At 42.9% G+C, this 26,301-nt stretch overlaps 1 protein-coding gene across 25 annotated transcripts in view; it reads left to right on the top strand.

Moving 5' to 3' along the window:
• Positions 1-507: 507 nt before the first annotated feature.
• Ncam1 (neural cell adhesion molecule 1) overlaps positions 508-26,301 on the top strand; it is a 300,044-nt gene continuing 274,250 nt past the window's right edge. For 20 of the 25 annotated variants that reach the window (XM_017595463.3, XM_017595461.3, XM_063264901.1 and 17 more), the window contains exon 1: positions 508-918. In XM_017595463.3, the coding sequence (XP_017450952.1) occupies positions 867-918 (52 nt within the window). In that variant the 5' untranslated portion in view covers positions 508-866. 25 annotated transcript variants of the gene reach the window in all.

Raw genomic sequence — 26,301 nt, 5'->3', positions numbered from 1 at the left:
CAAAGCAAACCTCCACAACCCTCATTTCTCTCCAAATTTCCAATTTCCTTCACTTAGGAGGAAGAGGAGGAAGAGGAGGAAGAGGGTGAGGAGGAGGAGGAAGAGGAAGAAGAGGAAGAAGAGGAAGAAGAGGATGAGGGAAAGGAGGAGAAGAGGAGGAGGAGGAGGAAGAAAAGGAGAAGAAGGAGAAGGAGAAAAGGAGGAAGCCATTTGCTTCCTATTGCAAGGACTTTAGTAACTACATGGGGTGGGTGTGGGGGGCTCTACAACTTTGAAAAGCGAGCTGAATCTAAAAATTCTTTCTTTTTTTTTCCTAATTATTTAAACGTTCAAATTCCCGATTAAGGAACGCTGGAGGGCAGAAGGATCTCCAAAGGCTTGAGTGAAGGAAAAGGGTGAAAAGAAGAAATCCCAGCTTCTGCCTGGAAGGTTCTGTGTGAAAGAGCCCGGCTCCCTTGGTGACTCCAGGCCGTGTTTTGCAGGCGGCCGCATCTGCCTCCCCTGTCTCTTACCTCCTGGATGTTAGGAACTATTTGTGGTCGGCGTGGTGGAAGGACACAGTGAGGTTCTCACCTCCGCCCCCCGCCCGTCGCTCGCATCCCCAGTTCCATCAAAGCCAACCCGGGCCAGCGCAGGGATCTCCGAGTTGCGAGTGTGCTGAGGCTGGGGCTGTCACTCATTCTCCGCTCAGCGCGTGAACGCAGCTCGGCAGTGGCTGGCAAGAAACAATTCTGCAAAAATAATCATACCCAGCCTGGCAATTGTCTGCTCCTCGGTCCATTGCTCCGCCGCCGTCCACAGTCGCTTGCAAGGGAAGGCACTGAATTTACCGCGGCCAGAACATCCCTCCCAGCCGGCAGTTTACAATGCTGCGAACTAAGGATCTCATCTGGACTTTGTTTTTCCTGGGAACTGCAGGTACATTTTTATTTTATTTTATTTTTAAAATTCTACATCGGGTTTGTTAATTGTCCGCTTGCCCCTGTCCTTCCTCCCTTTCCCCGAGAAGCACGGTTCTTTTGGGTGGTTTTGTGTGTAAGGCAAAGACAGCATTTTCACTGAGCTGAGAAGGGAGCGCATCGCATCGTCCTTGCTTGGCCAGCCAAACCCGTGCCCTCCGGGACGGCGCTGGACGCGGCTGTCTCCCCGCTCGGTGGCGACCGCGCACGCCCTTCCCACTTGTGTGCCCGTGGAGGTGGGACAGGGGTATGGGATCAGGATGCTGCGGCTATGGGCAGCGCTGCTTTCCCCTTCCCCGAAGGCGGGTGGCGGGGATGCGCTGCTCGGGTGGTGTCGCCCCCAGGCTCATCTTCCACCTAGAGGGGTTTGTCAAGCTTAGAGAAGAGTGAACAATAAGGCTGGGGCAGCTTTCCCCCCACCGTTATGTCCCGGGCTGTGATAAAGTGAGGCTTGCAGCCTCCGCTCACTCCCCCCTCTTCCCCGCCCCGAATAACGGTTTGCAAAATGGGGCAACCACGGGCAGCACCGCAGGGCCCCGTGGCCGTTCCTGCACCCCCGTGCAAATGACGTTAGTTTTTCATTTGCCAAATTGCTGGGTAGTTGCAAAGCCTGCCATCGGCCGGGAGCACGGAGGGATGGGAGGGTCCAGCGCCGCGTTTTGACAGGAGGAAGTGCAGAGGGGCGGAGGGCGAGGAGGGCGTGATCGGGGCTGCCTGGTTGTGCGTGTGTGTGTGCGTGTGTGTGTGTGTGTGTGTGTGTGTGTGTGTGTGTGTGTGTGCGCGCGCGCGGGCGCGCGCGCGTGTGCCTTTACACGCACCGAGAGCCCAGGGTTGCACGGTGCCAGCGAAGAATGGCAGGTAGCCAGTTGCCCAAAACACCTCTCCCTATTCTCCTTTCTCTGGGTGATATTCCTAATCCTGGCAAAGTGTGAACAATGGGGCGCTCTGGAGAAAGACCGTAGCGACGCTGTCGCGGGTGGCGGGGGCTGTGCCACCGCCCAGAGATACTAAGCATCCGGGAAGGGGGCGCATTGCATTTTGGCTATTTTCATCTTGGCTTTCCCTGGAAAATTCTTCTGTGTGCCCACCCTCCCTTCCAGCTGCTGCCCCTACCCCACCCAAGGATTTGTGCTTTGGCGTCCCTGTGGACTGGGAGAGGGGCAAGCAAAAGGCGCTGGGACCGCCGAGAGCTGGGTGGGATGGGCCGACAGCTGGGGCGGGGGGGCGTGTGCTGCCAAGCACCAGCTGAAAGCAGGCCAGGCAGAGGAGACCGCGCATGGCTGTCGTTTCTGCCCAGTGTGGCTGTACTAGTCCAGAATCTCTAAGCCTTGGGTGTGGAGCGCACAGAGCGGCCCCGGGAGCACCCAGCGCGCCCCCCTCCGTGGGCAGCAGGAGAGCAGAGCTGGGCCACCGCCTCCAGCCAACTCTGGTCAGGGACCAATCAGAGCGAGTCTGGCTGGGCGGGAAGCCGCGAGAGGCTTTTATTGCGGCGCGGGTGGCGCCCGAGCTGCCAGGATGGTCTCCGGGTGTTCTAGCTTAACGGTCTCGCTCGCCACCCGCTGGGAGAGACCCCGCCCTGATACTGCCCCTAGCTGCACGGCAGTTTTCGAGGACATAAAATGGAGAAGGATGGGCCCTGGGACATCTCTTGGTCCAGCTACCTCATTCTCGCCCACTCGTGCCTCTTTCACGGCGGCTTGGAGCATTCAGGCTCCCTGTCCATGGCGCACAGTTGCGCCGGAGCGCTTCGCCTGCGAGTGCAGAATATAGCAGCCCCCAAGCTGTGTCCCAGAGAGCAGACGCGCCTGCGCTGACCCTCTGGCCAAGGACTAGACGCTAGGGTGGAGGGGCGTGGCGGGGTGTGGTAGGGCGTGTCTTTACAGGGCGTGCGGAATGGGTCCTCGCCACCGCCAAGCCCAGGACTGGCAGAGGCGTGCCCTTCTCCGTGGTGCTGTGGGTGTCCTCCTCTTAGGGTGTGCTTATTGAGACCTTCCTTCTGGATAACAGCGTGACAATGGAGACCTAATCTTCCATGATGCGTCTTTTTAGGATCTTCTTGTGGTCTTCTCCATGATGGAGATGGGTGTAACCCTCCTTCAGTGTTTCTATCCTGATAGAAGCTGAGGGAGGGAATCCTACAGTGGCGTGATACCGGACGCTCAAGCAAGACTGGCATCCTGACCAGTGTTCCCTGGAACGAAAGAATTTGTGTCTGCCCCTAAGCCCAGTCGGTGAGGACGAGGAGAAAGAAGCACATACCAGCCTATTTAACAAAAGAAAGTGGTTTTACACAGAGAATTTTCAATTAAAGTATTGTTTTCACCAGCTTAAAAAATCTAGAGAATTCAAACCAAAGGGTTAGGAAGAATATAAAAGAGGGATATATATGAATATCCCCCACCCTTAGCTGCAAATGCTGTATCCACAGACAATGGTATAGTTCAAACCCTGTTATTGGTGAATATGAAAATTTAACATATAAGGAACGCTATCTCTAGCATTGGTTAATGAATATCCTAGCGCATATCAAATGAATCAGATATTGTAGGTGTCTTCTGCTCCTTAGAAATAAAAAGACAGGTTACATAATTGCGTAGTAAATTTGAGCCCGTGGAAGCAGCATTTGTTGCATGCTGGCTGGCTGAATTATGTGCTCGAACGGTCTGAAACGCTTAAACCACGTGCTTAGTTGACAATTTTAGTCCTTTGCTAGTCGAACCTGCCAAAGTTAAGGAAAAGGCAGCAATGTTTTTCTAACAAGATTAACACCAGACTTACAACAAAGAGCAACTTTTGTACAAAAGGTAACACGCATAAAATATACCTAATTACCCAATCTCCCTTGCTATGCGATTGAAGATGCTTTTCGTGAAAAGTGTATTTCGAGATAATAACACAGACCTCTATTCTTTTTTTTTTTTAACGTTGGTTTTCATTTACAATGGGAAATGTAAAATTCGGACAAAAGGTAAAGGACTTCAATAAAGCCTTACTTAATATGGAAATTCACCACTCACAACCCTTTTCAAAACCGTGTTGCTGTCCATAAAGTTTAGCATGCTAAAAAAAAAATTGAGATTAACCCAGAATTCATTTAAAATGTAACACTACTAAAGTCAAATGGAGATAATAATCCAGAACTGTGGGTCTATGGCCCTCTATTAATTTAGGTTAGTGGGTGTTATGTTGTTTGGCTATTTGGGGACAGTATCTCTTTATAGAGCCTTAGTGGCTTAGAACTCACTATCTAGATGGGGTTGGCCTTGAACCTCTTTAGAATCCTCTTGCTTCAGCTTCCCAACTGTTGGTAGTATATCCATGAGCTACCAAGCCAGATTAGGTTTTTGCTGTTGTCACAACAAAAGTCCTGAAGATCTACCAAAGTTTTCTCTTATCCCACACTGACAACATCCCCACCTTTCTGCTTCCACCAAGAGATTAAACTTGGTGCCCTCTCTCTAGGTACCTCCCCCGCTAGATCCCATTTGTTTTAACAGTATCAGGAGACTAGCAGAAAGTTGTGTCTTAGTGAAGCAGGGTTTTCCAGGTCTACCCTTGTCGATTGATCAAACTAAGGATTTGTTCCTTTAACGGGTAACTAGTTCTCTAAATTTGATCAAAAATTAAAATAGATAGGCCCTCAACCAGCAAGAGGACCTAGTACGTGTAGCACTTGTCATCAGGCCATAGGTCCCCAGAACTCACACGATAGAAGGAAGGACTGACTCCTGCAAGTTGTCCTCTGACCTCCACACATATGACAAAAATAAATACATACAAAAAAAATCAAAGCAAATATAAAAAAAAACCTACTCCCCAAATAAAACACCCCAACAATACAAGAAAAATTAAGGCATTGGTGTGTTATTCATAGAAGATATAGTTATAGCCTCCAGTGAGGGAGACATTAGCTGCAGGGAGCCCCAGCCTCTAAGAGCTTTTGAAGGGATTCCCTTTGGAGTATACTTATCATTAATTGAATTCTTCTGATAGGTAATCTATAACTCAATGTAAATAATCTCTAAATTTTCCTGTCACTGGGAACAATGTCTTAATTGCCTTTCAAAATAAATGGCACTATTTTGTCAGACAGACTCTAATCTTTACCGTGACAGATGTTTTTCTTCACGCCAGAACTCAGTTTCTTAACGTATAGACAGCATTTGTAAACCTCACATTGCTTGAGATATGGACTCTGGGATTTCTGGTGCAGTCACTTAATTTTCTTTCAGACGATGAAAGCTGTGCTGTATTAGTTTGATGACCCCCCCACCCCCACATGCCATTATTTACATCATCAGGATTAAAGAACTGTGGCCTTTCTCCAGATTGCAAGTGGCTTCGGTGCTGCTGGCAGACTTCCAGATATTTTACCGTCTTTCTCAACTTTGTGGGAAACGAGTGGTTGACTACCTGTTGCTGAAGGACATTTGAACTCTCCCTGAGAATCTTTGGTCTGTGATGCTAGAGACCAGGACGAATTGGCAGGGAGGGAGAGCAGGGGCTGCACCTGTTCCCATCTATCGGCTGAAACAGTTAGCTTGGGAGAAGACAGAGGCTCGCGCAAGAGGCTCGGCTGTCCTGTTGAAGCTGTAGAACGTATAAACAGTGCATTATGGTGTCAGGATAAATATTTAAATGCAAACTCCATGATGGAACTTGGTGATCTAACACATCTTATAGCGTGAGGAATGTCTGGAATTTTAAAAGAAATGGCAGGCAGCAAGTTATGAGCAGCATTTTTTTTCTAATCCTAAAAAACTCCATTATGAATTAAACAAAATTGGAAACATGAATCATCAATAAAGCTCATTTCAGATGTGAGTCAAAAGACCAAGGCTCAGATGCCTTTTGCTACAAAGGAAGAATTCTGAGTAAAATTCAGTAGGGAACTGTGTGTTCTTTTTAATATACTCCCCAAGTCTCAGCAATATTGTAAAAGGTATCCTCCTAGGAAGGGCAGAGTTTCACAAGGACCCTTCTGAATCCTAATGATTGGCTTTTATGAGGCCTGGAGATTTTAGTATTAGAAAAGATTTTAGCAAGAATGTTTTTGATAACACGAGTCGATATGCTTGCTCCTGTAGGACCCTGGAATACGGAAGCCAATCTGAAGGTCATGGTCTTGTCATCTCCAGCCCTTTGTGTTATTAACTCCTGGAACTGATGTAGAGAGGCATGTACATGATCTGACGCTGGTAGCACCACCATTGTGCCCTTTGGTTTCCTGCTGGTGAAACACTGTCTTTCAGCCGCACATGCTCAGTAGGAACAGTGCCTTTTGGTCTGGGTGCCAAATGGAGGCCTTTCAAGCAGTTTCAATACGTTCTTAGGCCATGCCTACAGGCAGCCACTGAGTTAACTGATTAGGTTAGGTTGACACACTTCGCCCTCCCTGTAGTAATAATTTAGCTTCTAAGCAATCAGGGATCTAGAAGAGACCGTAGTTCTATCTCATATATGGGGCATGGAAGATTTTCATGGACCTGTTAAGCATTCCTTCCGTCTTGATATTTGTAATGCCTTCTTGATTGCAAAGATCATGTGGCTGGCGGACTTCAGTGCCTCCTGTCTAACCTACATCCCATCACATACTCAGTTTTTGATGGGGGAGCTGAAAACACCACAGCATCTAAGCTCTCACCTTTTCTGTCTTGTATAATTCCTGGGTTAACATAGACAAAGCCTTACTTTGCCCTCCTCTCCATTGGTTTCTGATTACCTCATCATTTCACAGCTTTCCTGGCAATTTCACACTGTTTGAGATCCTGTTACATATTCTCTTAAACAGAGGATCGGATATGTTTACCAAGTGCCAAACCTTAACCATCATCTCTGTGGTGAGCCACACTGGTGTTCGATGAGGTAATTTCTGCTGTCAGGGAAGCCTGCTATTGAGTACTCAGGCTTGGAGATGAGGGGAGGTCCCTAAGCTAGGTAGAAGCTTGAGCCATATCTCTTCCTAACTGTCTGACCTTGGAATGGGTTGTGCTCCAGGTTTCTATTTCTTCCTCTGTGAAATAGTAAATGTTAGTAAGCCTGCATGTTGGGGTCCTGACTATTTTGGAGACCACAAGAATTCAATGGGTATGAGCTATGAGTATTTACATGAGGAAATAGATGTATCTGGAGCTAGGAAAAAAATTATTTAGACATGGTTCTGTCTTTTCTGGAGATGTTAACAAGAGCATCAGGAGACTATGGCTGTGTTAGTGTCAGAACCAGACTTGGAGCCATGGTTGCTGAGTGTCCTGACATTGTTGTGTTGGAATGCTGTAGAGGAAAAAGTGATTTGATCATAAGGTGAAAAGCCACCAGTACAAGGATGGATCCAGGTTCCATGGGCCATGGACATCATACAGTTCTGACCCTCCACAAGAAAATTCACAATCTCCTTGATTTTGCAAGGATTTAGAAAACCCATGACCACGATAAGACATTACCAGGTCCCCATCTCTCAGGGTCAAGGAAGGCACTCATGTGCTTTCAGGGCTCTGGAAAACTCTGGTCTTGCTTTTAGCAACTGTGTTTAGGTCCGTTTGAATTTTCTTCCTTTCTGTTTGAAGTTAGCTGCTCTGGAATGTAGGTGAATGGTTCCAGCTTGTTGAACATGGACCTTACACAAAGTTCCATTGCTTTCAACCTTAGAATCATGTATCAGAACCAAGTTATTTTTGTAAAGAAGCTACTTGACCTTTAGTTTCCCAAGGATCTTGAAGTGGGATCTAAGGTATTCTATGATTTCCCACTGCAGGTATTTTTGTAAATTACCAACTCGAGTAAAATAGAGTAATTGGTATTCTTATTCAAATGAATCAGACTTAAATACCCTTCTGGCTGGGCAGGAAGTGGCTCTGCCAAGTAAAGGTGACTTGGGTAGGAGGCTGCAGAATTTGTTGTAGGTAGCTAAAAGCAGATAACATGGCACACAATACCAACTATTACATCTTAATGATCAGTATGTGGTTCATAGGCCCATTATAATTCATCTTCTCATCATTTATTTGGCAAACATTTGCTAAGGGCAAGCACAGTGGACAGCTAAACGTGCCAAGGTTTATGTGCAGGGCCTAGGCTAACAGTGCAAGAGGAATGCAGCTGTTAGGCTAATTTTGCAAAAGAACCTGAGGAAGGAGACAGGACACTATGGGAGTTTGTGAAGAGAAAAATCTACCTATTGGATGGTTAGAGAAAGGACGGTAGCATTTAAACAACTGTTAAATAGAAGAGACAGATGGCATTCTCATTTTAAGACATGGCTTACGGCCTGCTTCACTGGACAAACAAAGAAAAGCAACAGGCAGAGGCAAATTCCTGTAGCCAATAAAAATTCCTAACATCTTGAGGTCAAACAACTTCGGAGATTGTGCCTGGTTTCCGTCTATAAAGAGGGACGTGCCTCTGTTTCTAGAGCTTTCTGTTCTACACACAGAGATATGATCCTGTGGCTCTTTGGGGGACCGCAATGAAGGAAGCAATCAATTCTTCGTGGGGGCTCCCTTGAGTCTGTCTTAGGAGATGAGTTTGCCTTCGTGAAGAAGAGGTGATTCAAAGAGAACAAATCACTGGAGCAAAATATCCACAGCTGGATTTGGGAACAGAGGCAGGGTATGACTAGAGAGTAGAAGAAAGAAAGAGAACACCGAGAAAATTATTTATCGAGGTGCGGCTGGTCCGTGGTTTCTATCAGTTGACTACATTTACTCCTCTTCTGAATGATAATTTGAAAAGACAGAGCCTTGGAAACTATAGTAACACACTTGCCTGCTGTGGCCCTGCACAGACCACGCCTCGCCAGAGTGAGGAGTCACAGTGAGGGGACATTTAGAGAGCTCTGGAGTTTGCGCATCTGCTAGACATACTGACGTTCCGTAGAGTTGTTGATCTTCTGAGCCTGTGTCCTTGTCTACCACACTGATGCCTACTGGCTTTGAGTAAGCTTAAACAAACAGTCAATAATCAATGGGTGCCTTTGAACAGTTCAGTTCATCTTGAGCCAAGAGATTTTATCTAAAATGTTTGTTTAGAGACAATTTACTGTGACTGCTTTGGGCATGGCCCTGAGTGAGAGGAAGAAGGAGAAAATAAAGCAAAATTGAAACTACTATTTTTGGCTCTATAGATGCTCCCAGGTGGTTACAATGCAAGTACTAACTTAGTTCTCGTAGTTATGAAAGATGCTATGCGGTAAGTCCCTAAGTGAAGGAGCCAGGCCACAACCACTTAGATAGGCAGACACCTCCTTGATTCCTTTTAATATCTACAGAAGGTGTGGAAGATATGATTCAGGTCTCTAGGGACCATGGACCAATAGGGCGAAGAAGAAGACATGTTACTTCAAGGAAGAAGATGGGACTGGAGAGAGAATTGTAATGAGGAGTGATTTAAGGGGTGTGTGTGTGTGTGTGTGTGTGTGTGTGTGTGTGTGTGAGAGAGAGAGAGAGAGAGAGAGAGAGAGAGAGAGAGAGAGAGAGATTAAAGTTTTAAATGCTAGAGTAGGGAGATATGCACTACCTGAGATGTAAGAGTCAAAACAAAAGCAAAAATCATGTTTGAGAGGATAATCAGGTATAGGAAAGGAAACCTGTGCTGTGCTGTGCTGTGCTGTGCTGTGCTGTGCTGTGTGTGCTGTGTGTGCTGTGCTGTGCTGTGCTGTGCTGTGTGTGCTGTGTGTGCTGTGCTGTGCTGTGCTGTGCTGTGTGTGCTGTGCTGTGTGTGCTGTGCTGTGTGTGCTGTGTGTGCTGTGCTGTGCTGTGCTGTGCTGTGTGTGCTGTGCTGTGTGTGCTGTGCTGTGTGTGCTGTGCTGTGTGTGCTGTGTGTGCTGTGCTGTGTGTGCTGTGCTGTGCTGTGCTGTGTGTGCTGTGCTGTGTGTGCTGTGCTGTGTGTGCTGTGCTGTGCTGTGTGTGCTGTGTGTGCTGTGCTGTGTGTGCTGTGCTGTGTGTGCTGTGCTGTGTGTGCTGTGCTGTGTGTGCTGTGCTGTGTGTGCTGTGCTGTGTGTGCTGTGTGTGCTGTGCTGTGTGTGCTGTGCGATTCCATGTGAGATTGACCATCCAGTCTAAGGACATTTTTTGGCTTTATCTAATAGGAAGACTCAAGTACAGAGAAGGAAAACTTGGGTTTAGAGTCAAAAGATTAGGGTTTAAAATTTGGCACTGTTCTGCCTAATTGAATTTACAGACATTATTTATCTCCTTTGAACACTAATGTCCTCATTTGAGGAGACAAAAATAAGAACATATGTGTGAAACCCCATTATACATGAAAATACCCTACAACTCTACTTTTTATTGGGAGAAATATAGTTGAATGGCTTTATAAAAATCATTTTTGTTTGTATAAGAAGGGCTGCTTGGTGGAAGAAAACCAGTGCGGTGTATCCTATAAAGCAGCTCATTTTGAAAAGTGATCATTTTAATGACTTTGGAGAGAGGAGGTGGGCATGGGCGAGATGCTGGAGATGGGGAAGCCATGCTGGGGTCCATCAGATCCGAGATGGAAGACACCTGAGGTGGACGGGGTTTCTGCATTGCATCAGTGTAGTTTCTAGTTTTGGTGTTTGGGGTCTCATTTTGTATCCCAGGCTAGCCTGGATCTCACTTTATAATGCAGACTGCCCTTAAATGTGAACTTCTGAATTGTTGGGATTACAGACATAATGCCCAGAAGGACTGGTATTTTTAAGGTCTACTTTTAATAAGTACTACAACTTATTATAGTACTGTTCATAAAATGTGGAATTTGGACATTGGGTTTTAGGGAACTTCTGTGTATCCTAGTATCTTAATTTATTATTTTCTAAGCTGTGGGTAGTGATGTTGGCTTTTTATTGTATACGAATAAAGAAGTAAGAAAGAGAGAGGAAGGAAGAATGGAATGTAACAGCAGAGTAGATTAGATTAGAAAAGAGTATTTTATAGGAACATTTGTTTCTGGTGTGTGTGTGTGTGTGTGTGTGTGTGTGTGTGTGTGTGTGTGTAACCTGGTTGTGATGGAAAACATTTTGTAACTTAGGTCCACACACTTTGACAGCTACTGTCATAGAAGGAAAGGTGAAGGACAGGCAAGAGAATGAAGCCATCTGCAGTGGAGAGCACAGAGTTAGAAGGTCCAGGGTAGGGACTTAGTGGGCCTTGAGGGAGGGAAAGAAATGAGAGCAAGACTACTCACCAAACAAGTACTCAGCTGGTCATCTGCAGGGGAGGGAGTAGAGAACAAGAAGGGAGGAAGGAGGGTAGAGGGGGGAATGAGATAGGAGGAAAAAGGGGTCATGGGGAAAGGGGGGAAATCTCCATGGCAACCTGACCTCAGAAAGCTTGTCTATTTGGGAGCAAAAAGAAAGCATCCAGAGAAAAAATTTGGAGAATTTAATACATGACTAGCCAGATGAAGATTGCTGGGAACTAGGAGTGGTTGGAGAACTCTTCTCAATAGTTGAGAGGAGGCTTAAAAGAAGGATGGAGGAAGGTGGCAGGGACACGTCTGAACATGCACATTTGAGAGGTATCTGTATGAAGCCCAGCTAAGGAGATGATAGAGACTGAGGTGGTAGAAGTCTTACTTTTATGATTTCAGTGGAACATGATGGATCACAACCAATATTTGTAGAGTCTTTGTCATAGCCTAAGATATTGATGTAGTGTTTGGCATCCAGAATGCTGTCCTGTCTACAGTTCAGAAAGTAGTAGATGACTCTCACAACGAGGGGGTAGTAGGGATGAATATTATACAGAGATGTAATCCTGACTTTGTAAAACAACAAAAATTTCTTAATTATGTGCTCCCATCAAGACAGGAAGAGGGGAGCTTACGTTTCACAGAGCTTGAGTTTTCTGTAATGAGAATGCAGAACTTTGCGAACAGCTGTAGAACAGATAGCTCCATGAAGAGGAGGGCAGTGGTTCTCAGGTGACTGAGAGTGTGAGGAAGGTGAGACCCAAGGAGAAAGTTATGAGTTGTTGGAGAGGAGCCCAGTGACATTAAAGCCATTTCAGTTGAGTAGAGAATTTCAAGACCTTATGAATCAAAGATCAAGGCAAGATACCAAGGCGTGTGTTAGGAAAGGTAATGGGGGTGGGAGTGGGGTGTCGTGCTTTTATAGTTGGTGATGCAGGGAGCAAAGATGTCATATTGGGATCATCGTCCCCTAATTGACTATGCACCAAGAGGAAAGAGCTAGAGAGGAAAATGTTAGTAAACAACCCCTTTTGCAAGGGACAAAGGGACAGATCCATAATTTCGAAAATTATCAAAGTCAGGGATTCCCACAGCTTCTGTTGTTGAGAATGATAGAATGATACAAGAGAATAGTTTTTAGATATGGTTGCCCTGTCTTCTTGTATGGGCACCTTTGACAGTCATAACCAGTATTATTTTTTATTATTTTATTATGTACCATGAGTATGCCTGGTGCCTGCTGAGGTCAGAGGAAAGTGTAGGATCCCATGGGACTGGAGATGTTGGCATTTGGAACTGTCGTTTGGGAACTACCATGCAAACCCAAGTCCTATAGTGCTCTTAACCACTTAAAAACTCCCTTTTGGCTGCACATAGCAAGTTTTATATTTCCTCTTTTATTCACTCATTCATTCATTGTTCTGGGACAGGGTCTAACTATAAGGTCTAAGCTGGCCTCAAGCTCAAGATCCTCCTGCCTCAGACTCTGCAGTGCTGGGATTACAACCTACACCAGTGTGCCTAGTCTTAGCAGAATCCCTTCCACTGATTAGATATCTTCTTGATTCTTTTGGTTTGTCTGTTTGTTTACACGAGATGGCCAAAGTAGTGGCAAGGGTTATGATTGGCTACTCATTCTGATTTAATAAAAAAGCACATTCACTTTCGAGTGTTTGCTTTGCTTAGAAGAGAAGCTGTCAAGTGCAAGTTAAGCTGACGTTACTCTGTCAGAATTATATTTAGGTGACAATCTGGCAGTCTTCAAGATCTGTCGTCATCCAGTGTAGGCTCTTTATTTTGGGTGGGTACCAGGGGTCTTTAGTTTCAAAACCGTCACTTAAGACTGTGTTTCTTCTCCCCTCCATGACCCTGAGCATTAGTTAATCCTTCTGACACTTAGTTTATTTATCCATGAGGCAGCCATAATAATGCTTACCTAATAGGGATATTGTGAGGAGGAAATGAGGTAATTCATATAACTGTCTGCTGCATAGTGAGCTTGCTCATTTTTTTCGTCTTCCTTTCTTTTTGCTAAAGTTCCCATTGAAGGAATATGCAATTAGTGTTGGGTTTAGATATTGATTATAATTAAAATCTCATTTTTTTTCCTCATTCGGTTTTCATTTCCCGAGAACTTAGGATCACCATGAGTTGTGGTTGAGGCAGATATGCCATAGGCGGTTGTCTTAACTTGTTTTACTTCCTTCAAATACAAAGTCTACTTGACTTTGAGAAAAGCATAATTTAAAAAAAATAAAGGTTGGAGAGATGGCTCAGTAGGGGAAGTGCTTTCTGTCTGAACAGGAGAACTAGAGCCCAGGTCCTCACCACTCATGTGAAAGCTGGCCATGGCTGCATGTACCTGTGGCCCCAGTGCTGAGGGTGCTGAGGACAAAGAGTAAGGAAGATGGTTGGGGCTTCCTTGGTCCCAGCTTAGACAGAAAATTGTACTCACCAGGTTCAGTAAGAGACCCTGTCTCAAGGATCAGGTTGGAGAGCAATCAAGTAGCACATCTACTATCCTCTTCCAGCCTCTTTATGTGCCTGTATCTGTGCATACACATGTGCAACACAGGCATACATACACATACATCACACAAAATGCACACAACCATATTGGTGTACGGATGTTTGCTTCTATTTGAATAGACTTAGTATCTGATCTGTCCACTTGTCTTGGTGACATATCCATAAAACTTAGCTGTTTAAATAATGGTTCCTGCTGAAGACCATATTGGTGACACTTCATTAGTCTAGCAGGCATTTGTCTGGCAACCTTACTCCTTTGGAAGATGAAGAATGATTTGCCAAAATAGATATCCCAAAGTCCAGGAATTAAATTGTATGCACTTGACCCACAGGGAAGCTTTTAAATCTTTATTCAGAGAGTCCATCTATTCTTAATTAATTTCCTAGCTACTAGTTCATTTATAATGGCTCTGAGATTTGAATTTGAATTGAGGGAAGTTGACTGTTAGGGATGTGTGCACTGCTGGTAAAAAGATGTGATAGCCTAAAAAACAAAGTGTGTGTGTGTGTGTGTGTGTGTGTGTGTGTGTGTGTGTGTGTGTGTGTGTAGAAAAAGTAGGAAGAGAAGACTACAGATGCAAAATAAAAAGTACTTGGACAGAACAGGAAAAGTCTCCTATTCCACAAAATGCCAAAGGAGAGCCTATAGCAAAACATAGTATTAATGATAGGTGTTCAGCAAAGCAAAGAATATGTAGGTATTCATAATATTGCACCAGTTGGAAGAAACAGTTATGGTTCCTTTCAAGGAGCAGGTGTCAGTCACATGGGTTCAGTGTTTAGCTGTGTGTTAGACGTTCAGGGATGTGGGTATGAGTTCACTGTTCTGTCCAGTTGAAAAGACCAAGCAAATCTTGACCTTAATACCGATGTCTTCAGGAACTGCAAACTGCAGGGGTGAGGGAAGGGAGTGGGGGAAGAGACTGTGCAATTAAAACTATTCACCTGATCACTGGCTTGTGATACAGATGTATTCTAAGCCCCATGGGTTTAGGACATATTTCATAGTTCATTGTTGGAGAGATACTTTGTTCTGTAGCCATTTCTCAGCTGGGTTTGAAATATGTAGCAGTAAGAGAGAGTGAGCATGCTGGTTAGTTTTGTCAACTCAATACAAGTTATAGGCATCTAGGAAGAAAGGAACCTTAGTTGAGGAACTGCTGGCATCCGATTACCCTGGAGGTAATTCTATGGAGAATTTTCTTAATGTGGGAGGGCTCAGCCCACTCTGGGCAGTGCTGCCCCTGGGCAGGTGGTTCCAGGTTGTCTAAGAAAGTGAGCTGAACCTGAACCTGCAAGCCAACTATGTAAGTAGTGATGCACCATGACCCCTGCTTCTGCTCCTGTGTCCAGTTCCCTGCCTTGAGTTCCCACCCTAACTTTCCTTGGTGATGGACTCTGATGAGGATGTGAAAGCCAAGTAAACCCTTTCCTCTTCAACTTGATTTTCATTTTTGGCCATGTTATTTACCACAGGAATAGAAAACAAATGTGGTTAGTGGGTCAGCCAAGATTTCTCTGCCAAGTTATAATAAGTACATTTTAGATGAAAACATCAACCCGGTCATTACTCAGAATTGCTTAGTTAGTGTTATTTTTCTTCTTTATTGAAATTAATTTTATATTTTCAGCAAAGTGATGTGGTTAGATTGCTTTGCGACTTGAATAGTTCTATTAGATTTTGAATCAAACACGTTTATACCCGTGCCCTAAACCCCTCTGCATTCCTCATCTCTCCCATTCCTTATTTTGACTCTTCTGAAGTACTTGCTTTGTACATTTCTTACCTCCATACTTATTGTGGTAGTTTGATTATGCTTGGCCAAGGGAGTGGCACTTATTAGGGTGTGGGCTTCTTTGTTGGAGTAGGTGTGGCCTTGTTGGAGTAGGTGTGGCCTTGTTGGAGTAGGTGTGGCCTTGTTGGAGGAAGTGTGTCACTGTGGGCGTGGGATTTGAGATCCTCATCCTAACTGCCTAGAAGACAGTCTTCTCTTGTTTGCCTTCGGAACAAGATGTAGACCTCTCAGCTTTCTTCCTGCACCATGCCTACCTGGATGCTGCTGCTCTTGCCTTGACGATAATGGACTGAATCTCTGAACCTGTAAGCCAGCCCCAATTAAATGTTGTCCTTGTAAGATTTGCCTTCGTCACGGTGTCTGTTCACAGGAGTAAAATCCTTACTCAGACACCAGTCTTCCAGTTTAAGTATTATTTGTTACCTTTTCCCTGTCAGGACTTAGCAGTTATGTTCCTCGTTTCCTTGTTCTCCTTGTTCCCTCTGTCTCACAGAATTTCTATTTTTGGTTAAACCAATATTCAATGTTTATATCATTGTGACAACATGAACGTTATCACAGTTTAGCCTTGAATAACTACACAGATTTTGTTTTCTTTTTCATATAACTTTATGTTTTTCCACGAATTTGTAATGGGTTCAGTTTCCTTTGGTTATTTTTCTATGTGCCTGTCACTAATCATCCTCTACTTCTTGGGCTGTAGCCTACATCTCTTCTTGAGACACTCATGTTTGTTTCTGTTGCCTCTGGGGGTTCTGTACTACACTTCAATCTGTTGATTTTCTAGGCTTCCTGTAGTTTTAGATTTAGCTGGTATATTGTTTTCTAGATTTGGCGTTGTGTTTCCTGTGGATTTTGACGGTGTGGCTTCACCTTTGTTTCTTATTTTCAGTGCTGTGTGAGCAAAGTTCGTTGCCAACTAAATACACATACTAATAATACTATATATAATACATCCCAATATTTATTAAATACCAATAAAATAATATTAAATAAGCACCAGGCTAAAAAGTTTCATAACTTGTTTACTTTTTCTCTGGAAGAAGGAAGATCTTCTTTCTGCCTGCTATGTTTGTAACTTCTTGATAATGGGCTTTTATGTAAGTCTTCCCTTCACGTTGAGATGGGTTCTCTGTGGGCAGTTTTAATGTGGGAATTTATACCTTCTAGTCCCATGCCTTCTATTATTTACTTCGGTTTGTTTTTTGTTTGTTTCTATTCTTCTTCAGAAGTTAGATGAGTTATGTAATTTTTCTTAATATTCTCTATCTTGTCAGAAATGTCTTTATTCTGTTTCCCATGATTCCTGAGATCCTTTTGTTGTTGTTGTTTCTGGAACTTTCTATTCCACTTACCTTTTTTGGTTTCAATAGCATCCTCTTGTCTTTCTTGATTCAGAACCGTTTGTATTTCTGAGGGTTTGAGAAACTCTTGTTTGCTTTCTATATCATCAGTTTGTCCACGAGCTTAGGGTCATTATGTGTTAGTGTGATTATGTCGTCCATGATTCTGGTATCAGTTTGTTCCTCCTCACATGCTGATAATCCTTCACTATGATAAGGTGTCAGGCATTGCGATGATGTGAGGAAGCCCGTGGCTTGGGCTAGAAGGTGGCTGTGCAGAGACCACTGGGATGTTAGATGAGTCCTCTCTACTCATTCTCTCTCTCTCTCTCTCTCTCTCTCTCTCTCTCTCTCTCACACACACACACACACACACACACACACACACACACACACACACACACATTTCCTCTTGGTCTAGCTGGTTTAAGGAATTCCAACAGTCAGACACCTGTCTTTCTCTGAGCAGAAGAACTATTTTGGTTGTATCTCCTTCAGGATTCCAGTTAGTCCCCCTCTTTGAAATTCAGCACATGGCCTCCATCAATGCGTCTTAGCCCCTCTGATGTAACTTCCTAGTCAATAATAGTGCAGACTTCTACTAGAATGGAGGATGATAGGAGAAGAGATAATTGGCTTCTTCTTTCTATAACTTAGATGTGTGTGTGTGTGGGGGGGTTCATGGGTGTGCACATTTGAGAAGTTAGTGGTAAGAAAAGCTTCTGGAGGTCTGCCTAGGTTCATAATCACTTCAAGCCAAAGCAAGCTTTTAAATCGTTTATCCCACAGGCTTTAGTGTGAATTCGTTGAGATAGAAAGACACCGGCAGAATTCTTAAAGCAAAAGATATATGTTTGGGGGTGCATCAAAGTTACCCCCAAAAAGGATTGTGAAAGCAACTTCAAGGGATTGATAGGTCAGAGTCTGAAAGCCAGCCATAGGCTTTTGAGGAACTTTTATGAACTTAAAGCTCTCCAATGACTCCAGGGTGGCCTGAGAGTCAACGGTTCTTGGATATAAAGCCATGGGCTTGGCAGCAGTGCTGTGAACCAGAAGAGCAATTCACTCAGTCTGTGCATACCAATGGCCTCCTCTCAGCTTTGCTAGGCAGTAGTAGGAGGCTTACTAGGGACATTCCCTGATCTAGTATGCCCGGAATAGCTCTGCAGTCCACACGGCTGACCTGGGAGTTGGAGGTGAATTCGGAGTGCAGCTATAAGATGTGTGAAGACTCTAGACCACATTCTAAAGCGCCTTTGATTACACTGCAGTGCCTGTTCCTGTGGAATGAAAATGTGACGATCCTAAAGTGTCGGAAAAAGATAATTAAACTCACTCGTTCATTTCTCAGATTATTTTTCCCTTTTGTCTATTGAGCTTCAAGTTACTCAGAATGTCTAATTTTCTTTTTAAAAAAAATCTGTTAAATAAAGCAAAACAAAAGAAAGAAAGAAAGAAAGAAAGAAAGAAAGAAAGGAAGGAAGGAAGGAAGAAAGAAAGAAAAAAAGAAAGAAAGAGGAATTGGGTGTGTGTTCTTTGAAGATAATAGCTTGAAAGTAGGTTAGCTGCCCTAGATTAGGATTGGAGGTCATTTTGAACTAAATTGGCTTTGAAATCAGAATTTAAATTGCTAGTCAGACTTAATTAAGATAACTGGGCATGAAGGCCATCGTTCTTCCTCCAGTCTCACAAAAAGAATGTCTTTTTTATTGTTTGTGCCTCTTTATGGACAAACTAGACTCTGGGTATTAATTTTTTGAGGAAACCATTTCACATGATAATTGACTTAGGAATTTGGCTTATAGGTAAATAAATAAGTTGCATAAATCACTTATTTGATTTTCCTAAGAATATTTAATGTAGGTCCTTCTAAAGTCACAGGGAGGCAAACCAGTCCATCGCTCTGATTTGTCTTTTCTACCCTCTACAGCATTGAGAGGAATGCCCATACAGACACCTCCGTTGCTTTATTTAACCATAATAATGTGTGTGTGGGTGGACCTAGCATAGGGAAGTGTGAATTTCCAATATGTCAGCCACTACAACTCACCCATGCTTCTGTGTTAATATCACATCTATTTATTTATTGTGCTGTGTGTGCACATTCATAGGTGTGTGAAGGTCCAAGGACAGTGATAGGTAATTGGTTTTTTCTTTCTGTCATGTGGGTTTGGGGGACTGAACTCAGGTGGTCAGGCTTGGTGGACTTGACAAACCATCTTGGCAGCCCTATCCATTCATTTGCAAATACTAATTTTTTTGATTGTGATAAACAGGTTAAATTTGTACAGTGTTAACTGGCTTGGCAGAGGAGACTTGCAATGCCTTTGTTAATTTAGCTTTCATGGGTTGTCATCTTCTGTAAACTAAAACAAATAAATTAGCACAGTAAATGTCTTAACTTAGGGTGGAAAAGTATAAAAATGAGAAGAAATCAAGTCTAGAGATGAATTTGGTGCTGCTGCATACGCACCTGAGAGTGTAGGTGCATAGCTGACAGTACTCAGTGGCCATAGCTTCACATACAGCAAATGTGCCTTCATTGTTCTGATGGTGCCCTTGAACTGATGCTAACCTCTATGTTGAGGATATACAGATCTTTTTGGTAGATAGAGTGCGCATCCTGAGATTTGGGTCTGTTGGCATGATAGATTGATACTGCCAGTGATTAATATTGATCTGAATATGGTTTTGGAATAGCTTCACTGAAATTCATTTTGAAGTGGTAAATTACAGCATCTTCCTCTTGTATATGAAAACTATATCTACAGTTTTTTACAAAAGATCAAAAATCAAATTTACATTTTGATGTTTATATATAAATTTAAAAAACCCTCATGTGTAAGGTAAGACATTTGAGTTATTGGTCATTCTTTGTTTGACACATTCATTGGAAACATCAGGTTGATTGGATTGATGAGACCAATGAAACTTTCCTTATGTATATTCTAATGATGTATATTCTAATGATGTATATTCTAATGATGTATATTCTAATGATGTATATTCTAATGATGTATATTCTAATGATGATGTATATTCTAATGATTATGTCTGATGGGTTTGAACTCATTTTAAGGTTCTGGGACTGGGGTGATGGTTCAGAAAGTAAAGAACTGTAACAAACATGAGGACCCGAATTCTAATTCCTAGTACTCCAAATAAAGGCCAGACATGGTGGTTCACATCTTCAATCTCCTCCCTCCTAAAATGGGACAGGAGGTGGAGACAGGAGAACTCCCAGAGTCTCACAGGCCTCTGACCTCCACATAAGTACCACATGCTATGGTACCCATGTACTTGAGCTCACAGACATGAGTGCACAACACACACACACACACACACACACACACACACACACACACACCACACACCACCTTCACCACCACCCACCCACCCATCACATACTCCCTGAGTTGGTTTGAGTGAAAAAAAAAAAGTTCCCATAAGCTTGTAAAGAGTGGTGTTACTCGACAAGGATTAGGAGGTGTGGCCTATAGGAGGAATTGTGTCACTAGATGGCATGACTTTAAGGCTTCAAATGCTCAAGCCTGGCCACAGTGTCTCTCTCTTCTTGCTGCCTGCTTATCTAGATGTAAAACTCTCCAGCACCAAGTCTGCCTGCATGATTTCATGCTTCCCCCTAGGATGATAGTGGACTAAGCCTCCAAACTGTAAGCCAGCCCAATTAAATTCTTTCCTTTATACGAGTTGCCTTGGTTCTTGCTGTATCTTCATAGCAATAGAAGCCCCAACTAAGACAGAAGTTGATACCAGGGACTGAGGCATTGCTGTGATGGGCCTGACCATGCTTTTGTTTGGAGGTATGGGGATTTTGGAATTTTGGATTAGAAAAGCAGTTGCATGCTTTAGGTGAGACTTAATGGGCCATTCTTGTAGGAATACGGAAGACCTCAGCCCTGAGGGTGAAGAGTTTTAGTATTGGCCTAGAGACTGTGCTGATATTTTGGTGAAGAATGTGGCTGCTTTTCACCCTCGTTCAAAAATCTGCCTGATGCTAAATTGAAGAGTTATGGTTTCTAGACAGCCTAGCATTGGCTGGGCTGCTTGGTTATTAGTGGCCACACATGCAGAGCTATAATGAAAAGGAACAAACTCAACCAGGAACAGCACAAAATGTACAGTTGGCGGGGAAATGGGAGTGTAATGGAGTCAAATCTAGTGTTCAAGGAGATAAAAAGTTAAAGAAAACCCTGATGCTAAATGTAATAAAGGGGGTGGTGACCTCAGGGCAAGACCTCAGCCAGTTAAGCTTCTAACTTGGGAAAAGGAAATAGAGAAAGGTTTAGGGCTGGGCATGGTGGCGCACACCTTTGATCCCAGGACTTGGAAGGCAGAGGCAGGAGGATATCCGAGTTTGGGGCCAGTCTGGTCCACAGAGCAAGTGCTAAGGCAACCAAGCTTAACCAATGAAGGAAACCACTGAAGTCAGAAGGCTGGTGCAGATATAACTGAACAAGGGGTCTTGTTGCAGCTCCAGCAAGCAGCAGAACTGGGCGGTTTTGGCCAAGTGGCTCTGGCTTTAGAGTCAAGGATACAAGAGAGGGTTACAGAATCTCTCAGGGTCCTGGTGTTTCTTCACAGCAAAAGAAACCCTAGCCAATACACTAGAACCCTATTCCCTACCGTTAAAGAAGAAAGAGAAAAGCTCTGGTGAAATCATTCATGAAATTTGTGATTAAAAATGATCTTTAATGATTACTTGTGTATGTTATCTGTTGTATACATATTTAATGTTCATGATGGTGTTGCTTTATTGAAATAGTTTTTTCATTTTTCTATTAAAGTAGTTTTATATTGAATGTAATAATTTGGAAAAGTCACAAGTCTTACAAAGATACATAACATATATCATACCGATCATATATTTTTCCAAAGGCTCATGCCAAGTGGATTATCTGCTATTTAAAAGTGAATTCAGTTTCTTAAAGCAAAACAGAAAAGGTATAACTGGATCTTGTTCCATGCAAACAACTTACAATCTTGTTCTACGCAAAATTAATATATTAGACTCAATAGTTGAATATAGTTTTAAATGCGACAAAGGAAAAAAAAAGGTTTGAAACTCTAAATTGCCATTGTTTACAAAATATTGGCAAATTAGAGCTAAAGTGCCTGGGTGTTATTGTGCAATCTTCTGTTTAAAAATAAACAGTGGAAATAATTGTAGAAACCTCTGGGTTTAGAAAAGCTTGTTGGTGGCTTCACATCCTACTAAAAAAGCAGGCGGTCTCTGCATATTAATCACTCTGTGAAAGGAAGCTCGCTTTATTTGCATTGTGTGAGCATTAAGAAGTCCAATAGTACGCCTGAGGAAAAAAATGGGGGGATTGTAATTGTTGTTCTCAAAAGAGTTTTTATTCCATTCAAGTGGAAAGGCTGAAAGCTGGAGAATTAGTGCAGTGTTTGGTGGAAGAAGAGTCCCTTTGGGCTGCCGTGTTTTATGTGGTACAGTCCCGGTGTGCCAGCACCCAGGACGCTGGGGTGGAGACCGAAGGGACTCATGGGTCCATGATGCAGTTTCTCTTTTTGAGATGGCCGTACTTTTGTAAGCATTTTCTCCTTGCACATCTGCAAAGGGAATGAAAATTTGGCAATGTGTGCAATGTTGGAGACCCCAGAAGAATGGAACAGGGACCAAGACGTAGGGACCTTAAGTGGCCGCCGTTGAAGGGAAGGGAGACACAGTATGAAATTAAGTAAATTATGTGTGAGTATATCTGTAGAAAATGGGGTCTGTGTAATGTCTTGCAGATGTAATTTGCTCCCCAAATTGATTTTAAATGATATATTTGAAATTCTCTTAATAACGATGGCATCGTTCTCACATCATTGTGTTTTAGGACTCATCGACTGGGTGTAAACATCGAGAATAAACAGAAATGTTCTTGATGGCAATGCAGGGATCCTTTAAGGTTTCATAGGCAAGCTACTTCTCCCCTCTGTACAGGAATCCCTTGTTCTAACTTGTTCTTGCTGACACCAGTTCTCTTAGGCACTGTGACCTCGGAAGCCCATCAGGTGCACTACATATCTCAGATATTTAATATACTGTCTGTATGTGGTTTTTTTATTATTTTTAGATTTGCATAGACCATGACATTTCTTTCTTTTTTTTTTTTTTTTCGGAGCTGGGGACCGAACCCAGGGCCTTGCGCTTGCTAAGCAAGCGCTCTACCACTGAGCCAAATCCCCAACCCCCGGCCATGACATTTCTAATCAATTTAAATTTTAGAAATGGGCAAGGGTGCTATGACTTACATACATATATTTTAACGAAAACTTTTTATGTGATCACAGAGTCAAAGTTTATTGCTCTGAATGATTTTGTTAAGTAGCAGAGGGTAGACTCGGAAGGTTGTATGCATGTTTTACTAAAAATCTCTGTGCTTAGACATGTGTGACTACCCATGAAGCTCCTTGTTACGGTCTTCTTTCAGAATGGGCCACTTGGGTTATTTGAGAGCCATCGCAGATCCCTTGGTGATGCCACTTTTATTTTATTTGAATTGCTTTCTGTGATACCATCCCTAAGGCAATTCTGTTTAATTCGGGTGCATGTGGAATGTTTCACAGACATTTTGACTGTGTTTAGGTTACTCTGTAAGAGTATGAAAAAGTTGGGGCAAGAAACTCAAGAGGGTGCAGGAAAAGCAGGCTTAGTACCGTTGAAAAAGATTATGATAGGTTTCATCATAAATTTGTTTTCAAATAAATCCCTAACTGATGTCATTTCCCTACAGTTTTTGTTACTGATATCACAAAAGTCAAATTGGAACAAATTTATTTGTCTATCAAATTAATTTTTATCTTCAACTTATAAGTCTGGAATAATATTCATTCTACAAAATAAAACGAGTTCTCCTTGGGCCGTAACAGAAGAGTGGGTTTTGTAAAATAGGAACAGGGATGTAGAATCATATGAAAAAGCAAATAGTTGACAATGGTTTCTTCAGGTTATTAGAGGGATTTTGCTGTGATTCTCTGTCACGGAGACTGGGATCTTCCATTTTCTGGAAACACGAGTCTGTTCCGGAGTCTGCCTTCTCTATCTTCTCATTTGGATTATGTGGAACTAAGCATGAGTGACTTCCTGCTGGTTTGGTTTGGTGTGTTGGTACCTAGTGAAGGAGTTCAATCCAAGATGGTACCATCTCATGGGTACCTAGTGAAGGAATTCAATTCAAGATGGTAGCACCCCATGACTTTTGTTTAACAGACAGTTTAAATTTTATGAATTTAAATTTGAAACTTTAAAAAAAATGCAGGGGCCTGAGAACTTAGCTTGATGACAGACCACTTGGACCTTGGGTTTTATTCCATTACCATATATAAGTAGAGATTTGTACACATAAATTTCTATATTAATGTACATGTATATTCATGCATGTGTGTGTCAATGCATCACACATTTTAAAGTTTGTATATTTTTCATATGGAAAAGTATGTAACAAGCTGGTATGAAGAGGTGTATGGTCATTTCCACACTCATATAAAACTTTTGACCAAATGGAACGCCTTTCATGGTTTAAAACAGGAACCAAAGTGGAAATAGAGTGAAGCATGCCTGAAAAGCTCACATCTAAATGGCTAAAGGCCAAAGTCCAGAAAATGCTTCGTTTCCTTAGCAATCGGGACACAGTAAACTAAATCCATGAGAGATACTACTTCACACCATCTAGGATTTCAATGATGATGATGACGACGACGACGACGACGACGACGACGATAATAAAGTATAAGCTTGACCAATGGTATGGAAACATTAGGACCTTTAGACACTTCTGCCGGGGAAGAAAATGGTATGCCTTTTTGGAAAACTGTCTGGAAATCATGAAGCTGAGTTACCATGTACACTATTAGCTTCCTCCTGTAAGAGATTAAAGCATGTGTTCATGCAAAAACTTACACAGTAACTGTAATATACCATTACTAACCATAATCAGAAATACAAACACCCTAAATACACCTCAACTCATGAATATGGTGCAGCTACACAGTGGAATATTATTTGGAAATTATAAAGGAATGACGTAATGATTCGCGTCTCAACCTTGATGAACCTTGACTCTTCAGTGTCATCATGCAAGACCGTTAATTGTATTAGCATTTGTTTGCTGATAGCTTTGAAGGTTTATTTTCATCCCAGTACTTATTAATCCTTACCCATAATTCTTCATAACGTTCAGCTTATGTGCATGACATCTTTATGGTAATAGTTAAGATAATTTTATTTATATTTATGGACTACAAGCATGCTCTGATGACTCTTGGCACACATACAAAAAATAACCGCTACTCCAAAATATTGTTGTCTTCTAGAAGAAGGAAAATATGTTGTTGTTTTTTTAATCAGTGCTTTTGACTTGAATATTTTCCATGGTTCCTTTGTAAAGTTGTTAAGAGTATCAGAACAGGAGAATCAGTGGTTTTCATAATTTGAATATTTTTAGTGTATGTGCTCAGGCCTTACACATGCTGTGCAAGCACATCTCTGCTCAGCCTTATCCCTAGACCTCTCTCATCTTTTATTTTGAGACCCAGGCTAAGCTCAACTCACTACAAAGTTCAAGCAAACCTTGTGATCTTCCTACTTTGGACTGCTGAGTATCTGGGATTGTAGGTTTGCACCATAAGGTTGATCCTCCATGTCTCTGAAGGTGCTTTTGGTCGAGGCTTACTTAGTCTCTAGCTTGGCTGTGCTGGGAAATGGTGGGAAATTCAAGAAGAAGAGCTTTCAGGGAGGTCTTGGGCATGGTCTTCCAGGATGCTGGAACGCTGTTCCCTTGTTCTCTGTCTGACTTCTTAGCCAGGAGGTACATGGCTTCATTCTGTTGCCTACCCCTGCCATGGTATGTTATCTCCACTTGGACATCTAAAGCCAATGAATCCACTTGATTGTAGACTGAGTTCTCCAAATCTGTGCCCACATAACCCTTTCTTTTTTTCTTATAAATTGTTTCTGAGGTGTTTGTCATGCTAGAAAGTTCACTAATATACCTTGCTCACAGGCTAACGGCTTCACGGTAGAGCTGTCATGGACACTGATTATTGATATTGTCCCCTCACCTCTACTACTTCCATATTTAAAGCTCGACACCTATTCTTCCTGCAAGGCAAACCAAAATGGAGGAGTAAGTCACCCAGGATTTGACAGTCCTTTTTGGTTCACAAGAGGAGACTGTTCTTTTGTTTTCAGTCTCATTCATCCTAAACATGAACACAGTACGTGTGGTTACATTTTATAGGAAGGCTAAGCTAGATTAGAGATGTTTTTCTTGGCATGTGAAACAATTTCAGTTATCTGAATAATTAGCTGATGGGGTGGTGAATAAGGAAATGGTTAAAGATATTGTGGGTGGCATCCATTGGGCTTGACAAACCCTGGGTTGCTTTTCAGGTGGAAATGTTTCTCTAAGATAGGAAGAGCATATCCTTCATGGCCATGAGCTAACTGAAGGCTCTAGGTAGGTCATTTGC

This window comes from Rattus norvegicus, chromosome 8 (assembly GCF_036323735.1).
Source record: "Rattus norvegicus strain BN/NHsdMcwi chromosome 8, GRCr8, whole genome shotgun sequence".
Classification (NCBI taxonomy): Eukaryota; Metazoa; Chordata; class Mammalia; order Rodentia; family Muridae; genus Rattus; species Rattus norvegicus.
This window is presented reverse-complemented; position numbering and strand designations above follow the sequence as displayed.